This window comes from Vanessa cardui, chromosome 3 (assembly GCF_905220365.1).
Source record: "Vanessa cardui chromosome 3, ilVanCard2.1, whole genome shotgun sequence".
In the NCBI taxonomy this organism is placed as follows: domain Eukaryota; kingdom Metazoa; phylum Arthropoda; class Insecta; order Lepidoptera; family Nymphalidae; genus Vanessa; species Vanessa cardui.
The window spans coordinates 4,918,569-4,935,858 of record NC_061125.1 but is presented as its reverse complement, the minus strand read 5'-3'; the positions used below and the strand labels follow the sequence as shown (position 1 = coordinate 4,935,858).

Sequence of the window (17,290 nt, the reverse complement as noted above, 5' to 3'; positions counted from 1 at the left end):
GAATGTGGAGTTATTAATAAATTTGAAAAATGATGTGGTTTACATTATTACACATAATTATGAAATATTTGGCTACAAAATTTAAGGAGTGTTTTTTTAAAAATCTTTATGTTATGATCTAATATATTTGATAATATTTAAAAAAATCAGGTTTTTATAAAATAAATTCTGTTATTCCATTCACTCATTCAGTCCATAGTGTAAAAATATCCTTATAAGATGTGACTACATTTTGTTTCGTTTTATTAAATCGGGTACATGTTATGAATTAATTATTCATTTATTTTGTAAAGAGAGTGGTAATTGCAGTTACATAATCAATTAAACTAATAAATTATTATTATTCTGTTAGTCAAGAGTAATGTCAATTCGCCAATGTAATATTATGCCAAAGTAACAGCTGACTGAGCGTCAAAGGCTCAGTAACAAAAAATATAGCAAAATCTTCTTTTAATATTATGGGTGACGAAAATTCAAATTCTCGTAAAAAATGTGAAGTTAAGAAATACAATGTAATAATAATAGGAGGTGGTATGGCTGGGCTAGCCTCAGCCAATCATTTTATCAAGAATGGTATGGACGACTTTGTAATATTAGAAGCTAGAAAACGCATCGGTGGAAGGATTATTTCTATACCAATGAAAAATCACAATGTCGAATTAGGAGCTAACTATATTCACGGAGTTCTCGGCAATCCGATATACGAATTGGCGACAAAAAACGGTCTTGTAAACATAATAAATATACCCAAACCGCATAAGGTTATTGCGGCTACTGAAAATGGTAAGCAAGTGCCCTTCGGTGTTTTACATGAGATCCACGAAGCTTATGTTTGTTTCTTAAGGCGTTGCGAGGAGTATTTTTTATGCCAATACCTTCCCCCACCCGACATACATAGTGTGGGTGAACACATAAACCTTGAAGCAACCATATATTTAGAACGCCTCCCGACGTCAGAAGAAAAGAAATTGAGAAGATTAATATTCGATTGCTTGTTAAAACGTGAAACTTGTATATCAGGATGCAATTCAATGGATGATATTGATCTGTTAGAATTGGGCAGTTACACTGAACTACAGGGTGGTAATATTGTGATACCCTCAGGTTATAGTTCTATTCTAGAACCTATGACTAAAAATATTTCTCCTGACAAAATATTGTCTAATCATGCAGTGACAAAAATTATTTGGGATTCAGAACAACAAAGTAGTTTAAGAAATTTTGAAGATGTAGGAGAAGAATCGGAAGATTCAGATCAAACTGTGATAGAAGACATCTCTAAAGCTACCTCTGAAAGGGCAGGTGATTCCAGTGAAACTAATGTTAATACTTCAGAAAAACTCAGCAAAAAGTTATCTCATTGTGTTGAAGTTATTTGTGAAAATGGACAAAGTTTATATGCAAATCATGTTATATGTACTGTACCATTGGGTGTGCTCAAAGAAACAGCTGGGTCATTATTTGAACCTGCGCTGCCACAGTATAAGTTAGAGTCAATAGAAAGATTATTATTTAGTGCTGTCGATAAAATTTACTTAGAATATGAAAGGCCTTTTTTAAATCCAGACATAACTGAAATTATGTTACTCTGGGATAATGCACAAGTTTCTGAAGATATATCAAAATCATGGTATAAAAAGATTTATTCATTTGTTAAAGTGACAGAAACTTTGTTATTGGGGTGGCTCTCTGGAAAGGAGGCTGAATATATGGAAACATTGTCAAGTGAAGAAGTTTCAAGTACTTGTACAAAGATCTTGCGTCAGTTTCTAAATGACCCATTTGTTCCTGCACCTCAATGTTGTGTGTGGTTAGTATATATTGCCAAAATAATTTGTTTAGTAAAAATGTTCCCATGGTGCGATTTATAAAATTGTAGGTTGATCTTTCTTAAATTTGTATGACAGCCATTGAATTTGTCAAATATTTGTAGGGGTATCATTTTTTTTTTAAAATTAATTTTAAAAATTGCTATGGAATTCCATGTAATCTTGAATTTGGATATAGACAAATAAGAAATAGCAACATTGAAAACATCAGTAGACCAAATTGCAGAATCTTTAGAAAGAAACATAAAATATACAAAAGGTTTCCAGTTTACTTATCTGATCTTGGATTCTTTTTCAATCTCTAATTTAAACAGACTTTTTAATTTAGAAATATATGATTTAATTAAAAATAAATTAATAAGTAAGTTAAAATAATCATTTCTGAAAATCCTCCGAAAATTTGTAAGATTTTTGTATTGATGTACAATTAGTAAATGAATTAAAAAATAAATCTATTCAACTGATTGAGTTACAATTTGAGTAGGAGACATTCAAAAGAATATACGTGGATATTGGTTCTATTTTTCCCTTATTTCACGGTTTATCATTTTTAACCATAGAATCAAAATAATATTCACTAGTTTTCATATGACTTAATTCTTAATTTCAGTACAAGTTGGAAAAAGCAGCCTTACACAAGAGGGTCTTATACAGCTATTGCTGTTGGTGCTAGTCAAAGTGATATTGAAAGTTTAGCACAACCACTGTTTAGAAATGTTCACGATAAAAAGGTAATCTGTTATATATCTCTATGTATTTGTAGGGTAATCAAACAAATTTGATGCTTGCCAAAATTGTAAGTTGTCTGGATTATTTGAATCTAACAAAGGTTTTCTGTCTAAAGTTATTTTTAGGTATATATTATTTTTAATTATAGTAGATAAATGAACTGAAAAGTGCCATCTAAAAAATGGTAAGTTGCTACTACTGCTCATATATAACCGTCGAATATGTATAAGTAAGTCTTGCGATATCGCTCATCTGATTGAGTTGAAATTTTGTATAGTTGATCTTAGTATGCGCACAACAAATTGCACATGTCGTATCTCATAATTGTTGAAAATCGATCTTAAAAAGGTGTTGCAATATAAACCAGATAGTAGGATAGTGATACCCATTTTCGAATAATTTCTACTTTCACATAAGACTTCAATCATCAAGAAGTTTACTACACTTTTAGCAAATATTGATGTCAATTTATTATTAAATTTTTTATAAGTTTTATCTGCTACTAATTCACCAATTTCTCTTAATTCAATATCTACCTTGTAAGTATTATCTTAATTAGATATTAATATCTTATTTAGATATTAATACCTTAATTAGATATCTTAATTTCAGATGACGAGGATATGATAATATATTATCTAATGATAAAAAATTGTCGACAGTTCCCCTTAAAGTATCTATATCTTATAATTTAACAAATCAAGCGATATACCATATCGCTACAATCGTAAGATAATATATGTTATATTTCTTATAGCACTGTGGTGTGGTGTGGTGACTATTATTATTAAAAACAGGACGTAATAGAGATCCACTGTGTTTGGGTATACATGAAAACAAGATGTAATTAAGTAGGGTAACTAGAAATAGAATAAATTCGCGGGAGACAACTAGTATAAAATAAAATGGTGAAATGAATGAAAATTAGTTTTATCTCGTGATAGAGCCATCGTGTAGTCATGCTGGTCTGGAGTTGTATCATTCTAATGTCTCATCCAATAATACTTGGTAGTTTGGTTTGTAAAATAATTTGGCCATTGGGCCTTCAGATGAAAGGTGATGTATTAAGAATCGACATGCAATGGCCGTTTGCCTTTTAAATTAAATAAATTTGAATTTTTCCTGTTTTCAGCCTGTGTTGCTCTTCGGTGGAGAGCACACACATAGCAGTTTCTACTCAACAGTGCATGGCGCTTATCTCTCCGGTCAAGCAGCTGCAAGGCGACTACTAGTTCCGGATGTGACTGCAGAAAATGTTCTGGATTGTCCCGAGTCAAACGACTTAAATACTTGGATACAAGGCATACAGCTAGATGGTTAACAAAGAACTTTAAAAAGAGACGTCACTCTCTATTTATCCTTGTACAACATGACACAGGAACTTCGCCTATAAAAAAGACATGAATTTGTATAATAACCGTTCCTTATTTATATTATATGTAATACTTTGCTCGAGGCTAATTATATTCCGATTATGCTTTTAAATGATATAGACAGTAATATACAATAAGATTAAGTAGAAATTACAACTACTTATTTCCATTTTGATCTCCATAAAATTTGTTTTCAAATGTAATTTTTGTGAAGATAATTTTACAGAAATACTCCTATATATATATAGCTTGCGACTCAACGCTTGTTAATGGCTCGAGAGGTTAGAGGTCTGCTTATCTTCTATTTTTTCTGTTTTGTATGAAATACTTTTTAACCTTCATGAATCAAGGTTAAATGTAAATTTAAAAAAAGTGTTCAACCAAAAACCATTGCTCTTACAAATTGTAACTAAACTCACCACAATATACTCGTCATGTATGATATAATAAAATAGTTACAGACTATATTTAATAATTAATATGAAAAAAAAAATGATTAAACTGTTTATTTCGATTCATATGGAATTTATCGTAGTTATATGTAACCACATGACCTAATAATTATTTTGATTCTGTACAAATTGTACATATTAATATTAAATTATATAGTAATCTGTGTTACCACAAAAAATGTCGTTCACACAAATGCATTTTTAGATTAGCAGTATTAGGATAGGTTAAGATCGTGTTATATATTTTTTTTCACGTTTTACTTTTACTATATGTATGTATATTATTATGTATTTTTCACACATACTGTCTCATACCGCACTATTTCCATACGTAGAAGGTTAAGTGCCTGAATGTAACGGATCTAACGGGATCCCTTTTGTTATACAAGATTTTATGCTATAGGTACACATGGTGCAATGCATTACGTTCGCGATGTAATAGAAAATTACTCTGTTAAAAATGCAATCGAGTCTTAATGTATTCTTTAGTTCCAATGAATATTGTTGTAATCTAATTTATATGAAACAAAATTATATATATTTTTTCTTTACGTAAACAAATGAGTTGATGTGTTTTGATTTTAAATGATGTGGCAAATTTTATCGTAGTAAAGCGATGTAAAAGAATTTTGACATAAATGCAATAAAATATTTTGAGTTTTAATTGATAGGTAGCTCCTATTTATGATTTTCTAGTCACTGCATGTTTTTGTATTGCTTAAATAAATCAAGAAAATAATTGTTTGTTTTCTTTCTAGCCCATGGTTGCGAATTAAACGGAATATGTCTAATTTGAAATAAATCCTGCCACACTTGCTCGTATCAAACTTTACTCGTAATATAAATATATTTCTAACTATTAGTCGCTTGCGGCATCGCTCGTGTTTTTGATTTGGTTGTCATGTGTTAGAATTTGAGTCGCGAAAGAGTGACAAACAGACGGAGTTTTTTTCACATTTATAATATTAATATATCTTTTCATAATTTACTAAGGTTATCAAAGACAAACTCCTTGGTCATTAGATATCAAGCAGACATTATTGTATAAGATTCATTGGCAATGTCTACTCAGTCTTGCTTGTTAGGACCCAAACCTTGGGATGAATAAACTTTTTTTTTATTGGCTGGAACAACTTTTAAGAAATTTAAAAAAATATGTTAAGAACATAATATTTATTATTAAATCTATTTACATAATAAGTTACAGAAGGTACAATTGTCAGATGGAAAATACTTAAAGTATTATCACTAGTTATAATAAGTTCAACTTTATCTAAAACTTACAAGAGAATATAATCTTGTCAATTTTAAACAGACAGTAATAGTTACATTGTTCAACAGTCATTTTAAAATATTTTAATTTTTAGTCAACATAATACTTTTTCAACATTCAAATTATTTAAGTACTTAGGCCAAAATATTGTAAATCATAATTATCTTAGTTAAGTCAAATACAATAAACATAAAGCTATGTTACAATATAAAAAATAAATACACCTTCACCAAAAAACTTTTTGATTATATAAAATTGGAATGTAATTGTTCAGGTTAGTACATAAAAGTTAACAATAGTGTTACACACTAGTATAATATTAGTGAGATTACATGATTCAGGTATAAATGGTTATACTTTTAAAGAGATAACAAGAGAGTCTAAGTCTAAATTTAATATTTGAGTCTCCTCTTCAATGGCAATGTTAATTAATACCGATGTATTAAAGCTTTAACGCACAACATGCAACTCAATTGTTGAATTTTTTGAAAATACTATTGGAAGCAACTCTTTGTGAACTTCTTCAGATAATTCATGCCAGGCACATTTACCAATCAAGGGCACTTCTTCCAAGGGAGGTCTGAAAACAACTAGCAATGATAAACAACAGCCATCTGCAGATGGATCAGCTTCGACATTAAGAAGGCCTAAGGGTCTGTGTTGAGCAACATCAGCACCAAACATCTCTACCATAAATCTTCGTAAAGTTGAGTGCATACTTTTAGCTGGGTTTATTTCGCAGGTCGGAAAATGCAATGTTGTTTTCTCACTCAACAGCACATGTAATCTATTTGTACTTCTCTTTTTTATTAATACTATCAATCTCATCAGGTCTTTTACATGTGGAACTGGTGCTGGCAGAATGTTTTTATGCCATGACACTCCTGGATGACTTTGTTTGTACAATTTGGCTTTGTCAATGAGATGCAATATATCATTTGCTCTTAATGATATTTCTTGTAAATTGAAAATCCATTTTGCTTGTAAAGATTCTTTGTCGGCTTTTGCAGGAGTTTTGAGTTCACCTCCAACAATTTTGCCTGTTAACACAAACCTAAACCAAGTACCACCTGCTGTTTCAACCACTAATAAAGTATCAGCTCTGAAGTGCAATCCAGTTTCTTCCAGCACTTCTCTAGCAGCGGCTTGTTCGATTGTCTCACCTTTCTCCATTCTGCCTGCTGGAAGATACCATTTTCCAGCACAACTTTCTTTTGCTTCTTGCATCAAAAGCAATTCCTCTCGGTCGTTAATAATCACACAGGCGACAACGTATGTTACATTACCACCAAGCACTGGTTTAAAGTTTGAAGGTGTTGTTGGTGTTATACCTTGAGATTCAGCAACAGAATTTTGATCCGCTATGGTAAAGTCACAAAAATCATTCTCATCGCCTTCTAAGCCTTGGCCATCCAAAAGCTTAGAAATATATGAGTCGACTTGGCGCGACATAGTTACCTACTTTTCTAATCAAAAAGCGTGTTAAAGAGTCTTCAATAGGTGTTTCCGAATGTTTGCTTTATGATAAGGTTTAATTAACAAATTACAATTACCTCAGTACATCATTACATTTGCACTGTAATTATTTGTGTATTTACAATTTACACGCACATTGTTAGTATTTTGGTATTTGGGTTGATTATGTCAATAATTTATATTCGATTAGCGAAGAATGTGTACTTCATTTAGATAGGCAAAGGTTTTTAAAATACAGCCTCATAAGTCCATTTGAATTATTTTATTGTATAACATATCTACGTAATATTTTATAAATTAAATTACATTTAAACTGTTGGTTCTAATATCTATTTATTTGCTAAATAAGTATAATAAAATTTAATAATAATCATGCAAAACATAAAATCCTTAAAATATATCATTACAGATTAGATTATTTTAGTTTTAATACATTTTATATATGTAATAATTATTTCTGTTAGGTATTTGAAGATGAGGTTTAGATAAAATGTTTCTTCGTTTCAAATGTCATTTTGACATTTTGCATAATTGTCAATTGAATTTTTAAATCATAGGAGTAAAGTCAAACTCAAACCAAAATAATAAAAAAAATCTGGTTATAAAAGTAAAGTAAAGAGCTGTTTTTGGGTTTTAAACAATAATATAGAAATATTTTAATGTTATGTATCTTATAGAGAGCTAAGCCTCAATAACATGACGTTAAAAAATGAAGATTATCAAGAGCATACTAAAAGGTTACGTTTTAAGAGTATAACAAATATTCAACAATGCCCGGGTGATATCATTGACAAAAGTGGCAAAGAAATAAAAAACAAAGGTTTGTCTTCAGATTTAATGATTTCATTTCAAAAATTGCTTACAATAACATATATTGTTATCATTTACACAGATGGAGATAAAAGTGCATCTCTTTTTGCCTTTTTGCACGTCGAACTCACTAGAGGGTACTTACTGGAACACGATGAAGAAAGATTCTCTGCCCGGCGAGAGAAAGTTTACTCATTTATTAAAATTCCTCAAGAATTAGAGAAATTCATGGCTTATGGATTCTTCCAATGTGCTGATTCTTTGTTATTTGTTTATACATTCTTGCCTTTGAGATTTGTAATGGCATTTTGGTCATTCATTAACAGGCTATTTAGGCAATGTTTTGGGCAAGTGTACAACTTTTTGACATGTTATATACAAAATACTCATGAGTTTAATAAATATATCATAATCTATTTATGTATTTCAGATTTTACTCTAGGAAAACCATACTTAAGCCAGCTGAGACATGTGATGTACTGAAGGGATTTATTTTATTAATATGTAGTATATTAATGTGCTATATAGACACTAATATGATGTATCACTTAGTGAAGAGTCAAAGTGTGATGAAGTTGTATATATTCTATAACATGTTGGAGGTAGGAGATAGATTGTTCTCTGCCTTTGGACAAGACACAATTGATGCTATGTTCTGGACAGCCACTGAGCCTAGAGACAGGAAGAGAGAACATCTTGGTCTCATTCCACATTTACTTTTTGCTATGACTTATGTCTGTATCCTTTTTAACTATATTATATACTATCCCTTATATTACTTATACAGTAAGGTTTGATGTGGTTCCTCAAACTAGTTTGTATTATAATTCAAACAGAGTATAAGACTAACAAATTAATTTATACTATTATAAATCAAGAGAGAAATGGAATAAAGTAGTTTTTTTTTTTAATGCAAATTTGTACATGTGTATATATTGTTATACTTTAAATAAGATAATTACCTTAGTAATAATACAGTTCTCCACAGCTTACTAGTGTTGTTTCAAGCCACAACACTAAATGTAGCTTTTAATTCTAATAACAAAAGTCTTCTGATAATTATGATGTCAAATAATGTGAGTATTTATTTATGTTATAAATAAAAACATTCTATTTTTTATATTATTTTCTTATACTTAATTAAATTTGCATATTACATATAATTTCTCTAATGCTTGGTGAGGAAAGTCTACTAAGTGTTGGATAGAATTCAATCTAATGTTCATTTTTTTATGCTTGTGTCAATTATTTGTTGGTCGAGAAACATTGTTTATGGAATTGCTCTATAATACAAATTGTCATGCTTGTATTTGGGATAAACTAAAATTTTATTGTTTCAGTTTGTTGAATTAAAAGGAAGCGTTTTCAAAAAATTTGACAAGAACAATCTCTTTCAAGTTTCATGCAGTGATGTTCGTGAACGACTACATTTATCGGTGCTGCTTTTTATTGTGGTGCTTCAGACTATGAAAGAGTACATGTGGAAAGAAGAAAGGTTCTGGATATTAGCCCCTGACTGTGTGCTTGTTCTTACTTTTGAGGTCATCATTGACTGGGTGAAACATGCATTCATTACCAGGTATTTTTAATATAGCTTATGTAGTTACATAAATTTATTTTTCCTCTTGTCAACTGACTGGTGAAAAGTAAAGTAAGTCAGTAAAACTGTGCTAAAGGTCCCAGCTATCCTATTCTGGGTTCAAACTCCAGATTGGTCCTACAATTTGTTTTTAATTATGTTTTGTTTGGGTGTTAAGTTAGCTGTGTTTCAACATTCTTATCTCAGAAAATATGTAAAGCTCTAGGACGGATTCCTGTCCAATTGAATTATAATTTTAAAGGAATAGTGAGTGCTCTTGTATTAGTGCACAATCTAACAATCTAACGCACATGTAACATCTCCTAAGCAGATCTTTTATCTTCTGGTAGGAGCAGATGTAACAAAATCATCATTAGGACGTAATTATGTCTTAAGTAGATTTAAAGTTTTTTGTTATGAAATTTATATATTGTACGAGATTACTGTAACAGGTTTAATGAAGTTCCTTATGGAGTGTATAGAGAATACACAGTTAGTTTGGCATATGATGTTGCGCAGACTCGGCAGAAGTATGCATTCAGTGACCACTCGGATCTTGTTGCTCGGAGGATGGGTTTCATTCCACTGCCTCTTGGAGTTGTCATAACGAGGGTTTTAGTGCATGCCGTCAAAGTTGACGGGTGAGTGTTTTCTGTTATAGTAAATATGCTTTTTTTATGTCATGAAGTGAGTGTTTGCCTATAGATCTCCAACACAAGAAGAAAAACCACTTAACACTGTTAAAAATGAAATTTAAGTATATTGTCGAGTGTCTATTATTGCACTGACATACGTACTTTCGAATCGAAAAACAACAAGTGTTTTTTTTTTTTTAATTTTGTTCCTTTACCTGCAATTACCCAGATATACAAAATTATTTTCATGTTCACAGATTAGCAGCGATACTATTAATATTCATAGCTTACTTGTGTTTAATATCAATAAGAGTGCTTGTTTCCATCGTTATACTCGGAAAAGCTTGTGATTTAATTACACAACACCAGAGTGAGAAATGTGACAGTCACCACACCACGCCTAAACGGTAATATATCAAAACTTTTTCCATTCGTCCTTATTTCATAATATTATAAAAATGTTCTGTAATAGACTGAGATGTATAATTTTTACGTAAGATTATTGATTATTTCAGGGAACAAAAGGATTCAAAAGAATTCCCATATACTCAAAAGATTCCTGAAGCGGAGTCGACAGAAAAAAAGCCAGTACAGCTCAAGTTTCTTATACCGGAGAATGTGATGGTAAGTGTTAAAGTATAACATTAAGATGATAAATTATGATTCGCCCAATGTTGACATATTTAAATGATTCAAACAGAGTTCATTATATTTACAAAACACTTGTAAACTTACTTAACACTTGGTAGTAGTAGTAGTAGTGGTACTCAAAATATGACAAAGGAAATCTCTGTCGCCATTGTGTAATTGTTTATAATGATATAACATATAATGTGATATAACCTTATATCTCAAATTAAACAGGCAAAGATGAATAAAAAACTCAAAATATCAAATCATGTATTTCCATATTCAACTTCCTGGTTGTAGACTTAATCAGCCATATCTGATTTTTATTTGTACAAAAGGCACATTGTAGAAGAACGAAGAGTTTTGTAGCACTCACATTTCTAATGGAACGCTATAGTGACGTTTACCCTCGTATCAATCGATAACAACATTGAAAAATAAAATTAAATAGAAGTGTTTATCGATACATGTAGCACATCTCTAGTATACCGAAGATTTACCATCCGGTACTAATATGGGTATATTGGTATAATAAGTAATTTTTGTTTATTATTTTTTTCCAGATCGAACCGCTAGTCGATGCATCGGCTGGGGCGGCGGCGATTTTCTCGAATAGTGCAATAGACTTGAACGGAGTGTGCTATCTTAATGACAAAATGAATGTCCAAGTTAAGCAGGAACCGGCTGAGTACATCGAACCCGATCTGGTAAGATAATTAACACTCATTTACACAAGATAGCTAATCATGATGTGTTTATGGAGTAGCCATCCATTCAGGGCCGTATTTAGGGGAGGGCAACCGGGGCAACTGCCCTGGGGCCTCCACATGAGAGGGGGCCTCCACATGAGAGAGGCCACAGTTTTCAATAAGTCAACAAATTTTGAGATATAGTCAAATTATAATAATGTTACCATTTAATATTTTAAAAGTTACCGATACAAATACGAAACAATTCATAGCTTACTGATTGAAATAAAAAAAAATAATTAATTCATAATAATATAATTATTAGGGTGTTCACGCTTCTGTTTGTCTAGGGCCCTCACTGCTTTGTGGCCCCGGGGCCTCCACACCTTTAAATCCGGCTCTGCATCCATTCTACTTACTTATTATTTGTGTCCATTCCATAAGTCGAACTCATCTATAAGCGAGACAAACCTGTAAGACAATTCAATGTAATGATTTGCTTGAATGATTTCATTTGATTTGAAAGGTCACGCATTAACCAATTAGCACAATAATAATGTCCTTTGGGAGCTCGTTTCGTGGAATCGAATTAATTGTAATTGTTTAGACTTAGAAAGAATACTGCAATGCTAATAAAAGCTCGTAAATGCTTGCTGCAAGATCCCTCTATGTGTGCTCAATAGGTCGACACTCGATCAGATCGGTGGCGAGTACTGCTTGAGGTGTCGTTGCAACTAGCGCGATCACTACAAGGTTATAGTAACAACAACAGCCTGTAAATTCCCACTGCTGGGCTAAAGGCCTCCTCTCCCTTTGAGGAGAAGGTTTGGAACATATTCCACCACGCTGTTCCAATGCGGGTAGGTGGAATACACATATGGCAGAATTTCTATGAAATTTGTCACATGCAGGTTTCCTCACGATGTTTTCCTTCAACGCTGAGCACGAGATGCATTATAAAGACAAATTAAGCACATGAATCAGCGGTGCTTACCTGGGTTTGAACACGCAATCATCGGTTAAGATGCACGCGTTCTAACCACTGGGCCATCTCAACTCAAGATCCCTCTATGTGTGCTCAATAGGGCGATACTCGATCAGATCGGTGGCGAGAGCTGCTGTTGCAACTCGCGCGATCACTGCAAGGTTATAGCCCGCCATTTGTTAATACTTTTGTATTGTACAATAAAGCATTAAAATAAATAAATAACCCCCCCCCCCCAAGGACGTGAGCCGCAGCGCACCGGATATAAAAGCCGCCGCGGCCGCTAACGAGGACTCAGTGGAGCGGCCGCAGTCCCCCGACGCAGACGGGCTCAAGAGGCGCTCCGAGTCCGAGCCGAACCTCGCCAAGAACGACGACCAAGAGGCCACGTAACGCCATCCGAGCATCGAGATATTATTAGGGACCTATTTGAAGCCAGAAGTGCGGGACGGGATCCTCTTTAAAGCTGTAGCCACACGGCCACACCAAATTTGTGCGATGGTATTATGTCGCCTTTAATGTGTGCTCGATCGTGTACGTGTAGCTACAGCTTTACAAAAGGACTTTAAAAGATTTTTACTCACGGTAACTAAATTAAGATTTTTTGCGTGTTTAAAGCAAAGTGGAAATGTTGTAGCGGCAATGGTCTTGCATCTTTTGTCTTCGTGTGTAAACAGCCTATCTACCGATTGCTCTTGTTTCATAGAAGTGTTCCACCCATCAGATTGTCTAGAACGTAGTATGTTAGGCCTATAACGAATATCCGGACACAAAAAATGTTGTAAAAAAACAGAAATTATTTTATTAAACAAAAATAAAGTAATTACCTAAAGATTTTGAGTCATTTAAGCCTCCAGTGCAGAAAATATTACATTTAGTATGTTCTGTCTGCGTATTTGGTATCTCTTAAATGATTTTAGCATCAAGCAGCCTGCAGAGCACAGCAGTTCTTATAATGAGGTTTGTTATAGGCAGATGACAGTTCTTATAATAAGGTTTGTTATCAGTGATTCACATTCAGACTATACTTATTTCTTTTTAAATTAAAATGTATTTTTTTTCTTCAGTCAGAGAGTTATTATTAACTATATGTCTTCGTTAATAATTAATAATTTTAATCTTATGATCTGCAACGCCCAGGACGCCACAACCGCCTGAAACATTTCGAACATTCCTTTATTATAGCCTAAATGAAGCTAATATAGCTAATAATAATTACCACATTATTATCATTAATATTTCCCAACATAGTTGGTATAGTGACAATAATTACATGATTGATTGTTAATTTAGAAATATTTACCGAAATCAATATTCGTTATAGGCTTCATATATAATCTGTATGTACATATATCATATAGAAAATGCAAACAATATAAAGAAACTTATCAAATTTTCACTAATTGAAAAGTATATAAAAAAAATCTTCATTTCATAGAGATATATTGTTCGTTATAATTCAAATATGTAAAGATTAAAAAAAATTAATACAACTATTTGAGGAATTGTTAATATCAATGATTAATAACATCTAAAGGAATAATTCTCTTTACTTATTAATTGTAAAAAAAAATACAAATGAAAGATGTCGTTTTCTTATCAGATCTACAAAAAGCCTTTTAAAACTATTATTATAGTTTGTGTACACTGTATAAGTTAACGTGGTTTGCATTTTCTATGTGATCAGACTATAAACGAAAGTCGATAAATATAATCACTATTCCACGTTAGTTACAAATTTAAACATAAAAAAGCCTACGATAAAATTCACAGATAAAAAAGACAAATAAAATTAAACTAGCACAGAGTTTATTAATTAGACAGTTTTTTTTTTTACAAATATGTTGTGACGTTCGTATTTTATGTTGTTACTAGTGATTTTTGTTAGATTTATTTAACGGTGTGCTAATATTAGGAAGTATATTTTGGTGTTTGATGGATTGTCATAATTGAAATTAAAATTAAAAAAAACGGAGATCAGGGAGTGATGGATTAGCCTTATCAGATTTTTTATTGGAGATGATTAGCACAAAATTGGTTTGTAAAAAATATATATTTGACAATGTTTAAAATAAGTGTTCCTATATGAAATAAATATCTAGATTAATTTTATATTTTTGAGTCCTTTTTTTAATAATTATTTTTTGTTAATATTATTAACTGATTTATTCAAAATGTACATTACATAAAGTATTTTGTCATGTACATGTAAATATAAGTTTTTATTTGTATTTTATCACGAAATGTTTTTTCTTTACCGTTGAATATTAAGAAATCTTCCATATTTAATAATCTTTTCTAGTGCAGGAGAATCTGAATGAAAGCTAAAATGATTTATTAAAGGTTAAGCTATAAAATAAATTACTACTTAATACTTGATTTCAATTTATAGAATTAGGTCATTTATCCACAAATAGATTTTTTTTTTCTTTGATTATTGTATTTACATAAAGGTCATATTCAGAAATCGCTCAGTTGTTTAAAACATTTTTAATTATATAAGTATAATATAATTCTTAAGTACTATTGTATCATCTAATATATACTCTATATACCCTTATAATCTATATAGCTTGACTTTATACAAAATAATTAGTTTGGAAGTAGTTTTAAAAAATATATCTCCAAACATCAAAACCGCTATGCTTTAATCAATTGCAGTAAATCTTCTGTGTGTTGTTTAATTAAATATAATTACCAGCTGTTTAAAAGTTTAGATAAACATAAAAATATAGATAGATCGCAATACATACACAATGTTTAGGTGTCACGACGTCCTCATTTTCATATTAGTCTGAACGCAAAAAGAAGTGTGTATAATATACCTTTTAGAATTACATAATATTCCCCTATGCTTTATATCACTAATGTTATAAAAAACCTTGACTTAACTTATTGTTTTCATAGTAGGTACATAATAGTGTATATTTACGTTTGAAAATTTTCTCGAAAACGATTGGTTTTCCAAAAAAAGTGATGTAACCTTTTTTATTTGAAATTTTATGAGCTTCAAATTTAATAACTAAATTTTTTTCGTAATTATGACCGTTAAGGTTTATCCAAAAATCAAGTTTTCTCCAATTTTTTCCAAAAGTCTGCTTTTATTTTGTCTTTATTCCCTGGACTATACTAAATGTTGTGCCCTTTGAGTGACAAATTAATGATGTGAGAAAGAGAAAATACTACTAGGGTTTTGTGCAAACCCATCTGGGTATATACTGCCCACACATCGAATATTCTACCGTCAAATATCAATACTCACTATTGTTGTGTTCTTGTGTGAACAGTGTACTCATGTATAGTACGACACAAATTCGTAAAACCGATCACATCCGAATTGAGTACCCTATCCCTAATTATCAATATATATTTCTCATGTGAATATTATCTTTACACAAACGTAATAACTTGTAATATCATATGACCTAATATATTCGTCAATTTGACACGTCGAGTTACTTGCACTTGCTTTCTCGGGTTGAACTGACGCGAGAATCTATAGCGACGAATAGCGTCGAATGGCGCGATGGGGAGCTATTTCTATTGGTCGTGTATATCGGCAGTAATCGGATTTATTTTCATTTCATTGCATTTTCCGATGCTACATCTAATTTGTGTCGTACTATACGCTAGTAATCATACTAGCGTATAGTATCAAATCACAAGGGATATAACATCTTAGTTTTCAAGGATGGTGGCGCTTTGGCAATGTATGGAATGGTTAATTACGGCTCTTATGTCTATGGGCACCATACCAGTGACCACAGTTGACCCATATATGTTGTCTACCATGTCTTGAAATATTGTTTAACTAAAAGGCGCTAAACAACTCTTATAATTTTTTTTTAGAATATATAAACATTTAAAAAACCACATACCTTGACTAGCAGCATATTACTCCTTGAAGTTTTAGCCTGAAACTGCAATTCATATACTTACAACATTTTGAAAATGGCGTAGCCTCTTTTCGTAAGATAAAGCATTAAATCGTATGAAAATGAGTAAAACTTGTACTAAAGTTTTGGTTTATCCTTAAAGCTTTAACTCAGTTACTTTTACCTTTAACTATTGCGTGGCTCTGCAAAATAATTTTAAATTACGTTTTATTTTTATTACACAATTTGTTCATAAATTTAACATTGGCTATAATTAAACAACTTTAGAAAACAGGTTCAACGCTTAAATAAGAATATTCGTTAGATATTCGTAACGCGCTTCCGGCATAGAGCAGAGTTACATTTATAAATAATTGCTTTTCTTTTCATAAAGGATTCATTATATTTGAAGATTATCTAATAATAATTATACATTTAATTGATAATTTTAATAATGAAAATTATTCACAATAAAAAAACTTTTATTAGACTTATTATAAAAACATATTAGTTGTCTAAAGAAAATACACAAATTTAAGTATACATATACATAAACTTACCTTATATTAAATACATTCATAGACAGTTTAACAAGAAGTCATAGAGTCTTATTTGATTTTAAGTATTTGGTCTTCCTTAAATCTCATAAAATATTTAGGTTATCGTACTGAAATAAATAAATAGATGTAGAGCAATTAGATTTTTAAATAGGCAATACCAATGACAAAGATCTTATTTTATTCTAACTGTCCGTCAGTCACATAGCTATTTTTTCTTTCATAATCTTTTTTTCAAATTTCAATTGTATGTTATTGATTTTGCCAAATATTGATATATAATAACTGTGGTGGAATTTATTATTTTATCCAATTTTCATAATCGAAGTAGTAACACTAGTATGAATTTATTTATGTACAAAAATAGTTATATTTCAAGAATTATTTGGCTGAAATTC

The 17,290-nt window shown here is 31.1% G+C and overlaps 3 protein-coding genes and 1 long non-coding RNA gene across 4 annotated transcripts; 3 read left to right on the top strand and 1 right to left on the bottom strand.

Moving 5' to 3' along the window:
* The first annotated feature begins 200 nt into the window (after positions 1 to 200).
* On the top strand, positions 201 to 5,122 carry LOC124543520 (spermine oxidase). The gene is made up of 3 exons (XM_047121744.1): positions 201 to 1,810; positions 2,440 to 2,560; positions 3,691 to 5,122. The coding sequence occupies exons 1-3, from the start codon at positions 459 to 461 to the stop codon at positions 3,877 to 3,879; spliced, it is 1,662 nt and encodes a 553-aa protein (XP_046977700.1). The 5' UTR covers positions 201 to 458; the 3' UTR covers positions 3,880 to 5,122.
* A 415-nt stretch (positions 5,123 to 5,537) lies between these two features.
* LOC124543521 (8-oxo-dGDP phosphatase NUDT18) lies at positions 5,538 to 7,343 on the bottom strand. Its single transcript, XM_047121745.1, has one exon. The coding sequence runs from the start codon at positions 7,106 to 7,108 to the stop codon at positions 6,107 to 6,109; it is 1,002 nt and encodes a 333-aa protein (XP_046977701.1). The 5' UTR covers positions 7,109 to 7,343; the 3' UTR covers positions 5,538 to 6,106.
* Positions 7,344 to 7,664: 321 nt separating this feature from the next.
* LOC124543735 (protein TAPT1 homolog) lies at positions 7,665 to 12,955 on the top strand. Its single transcript, XM_047122014.1, has 10 exons — positions 7,665 to 7,952; positions 8,025 to 8,289; positions 8,373 to 8,680; positions 8,921 to 9,018; positions 9,283 to 9,521; positions 9,974 to 10,162; positions 10,414 to 10,563; positions 10,672 to 10,780; positions 11,350 to 11,493; positions 12,701 to 12,955. Exons 1-10 carry the CDS (start codon positions 7,829 to 7,831, stop codon positions 12,851 to 12,853), a joined length of 1,779 nt encoding a protein of 592 aa, XP_046977970.1. The 5' UTR covers positions 7,665 to 7,828; the 3' UTR covers positions 12,854 to 12,955.
* Positions 12,956 to 13,203: 248 nt separating this feature from the next.
* On the top strand, positions 13,204 to 14,572 carry LOC124543597. Its single transcript, XR_006967484.1, has 2 exons — positions 13,204 to 13,420; positions 13,456 to 14,572. It is a non-coding gene; the product is annotated as an uncharacterized LOC124543597 (long non-coding RNA).
* Positions 14,573 to 17,290: the final 2,718 nt, after the last annotated feature.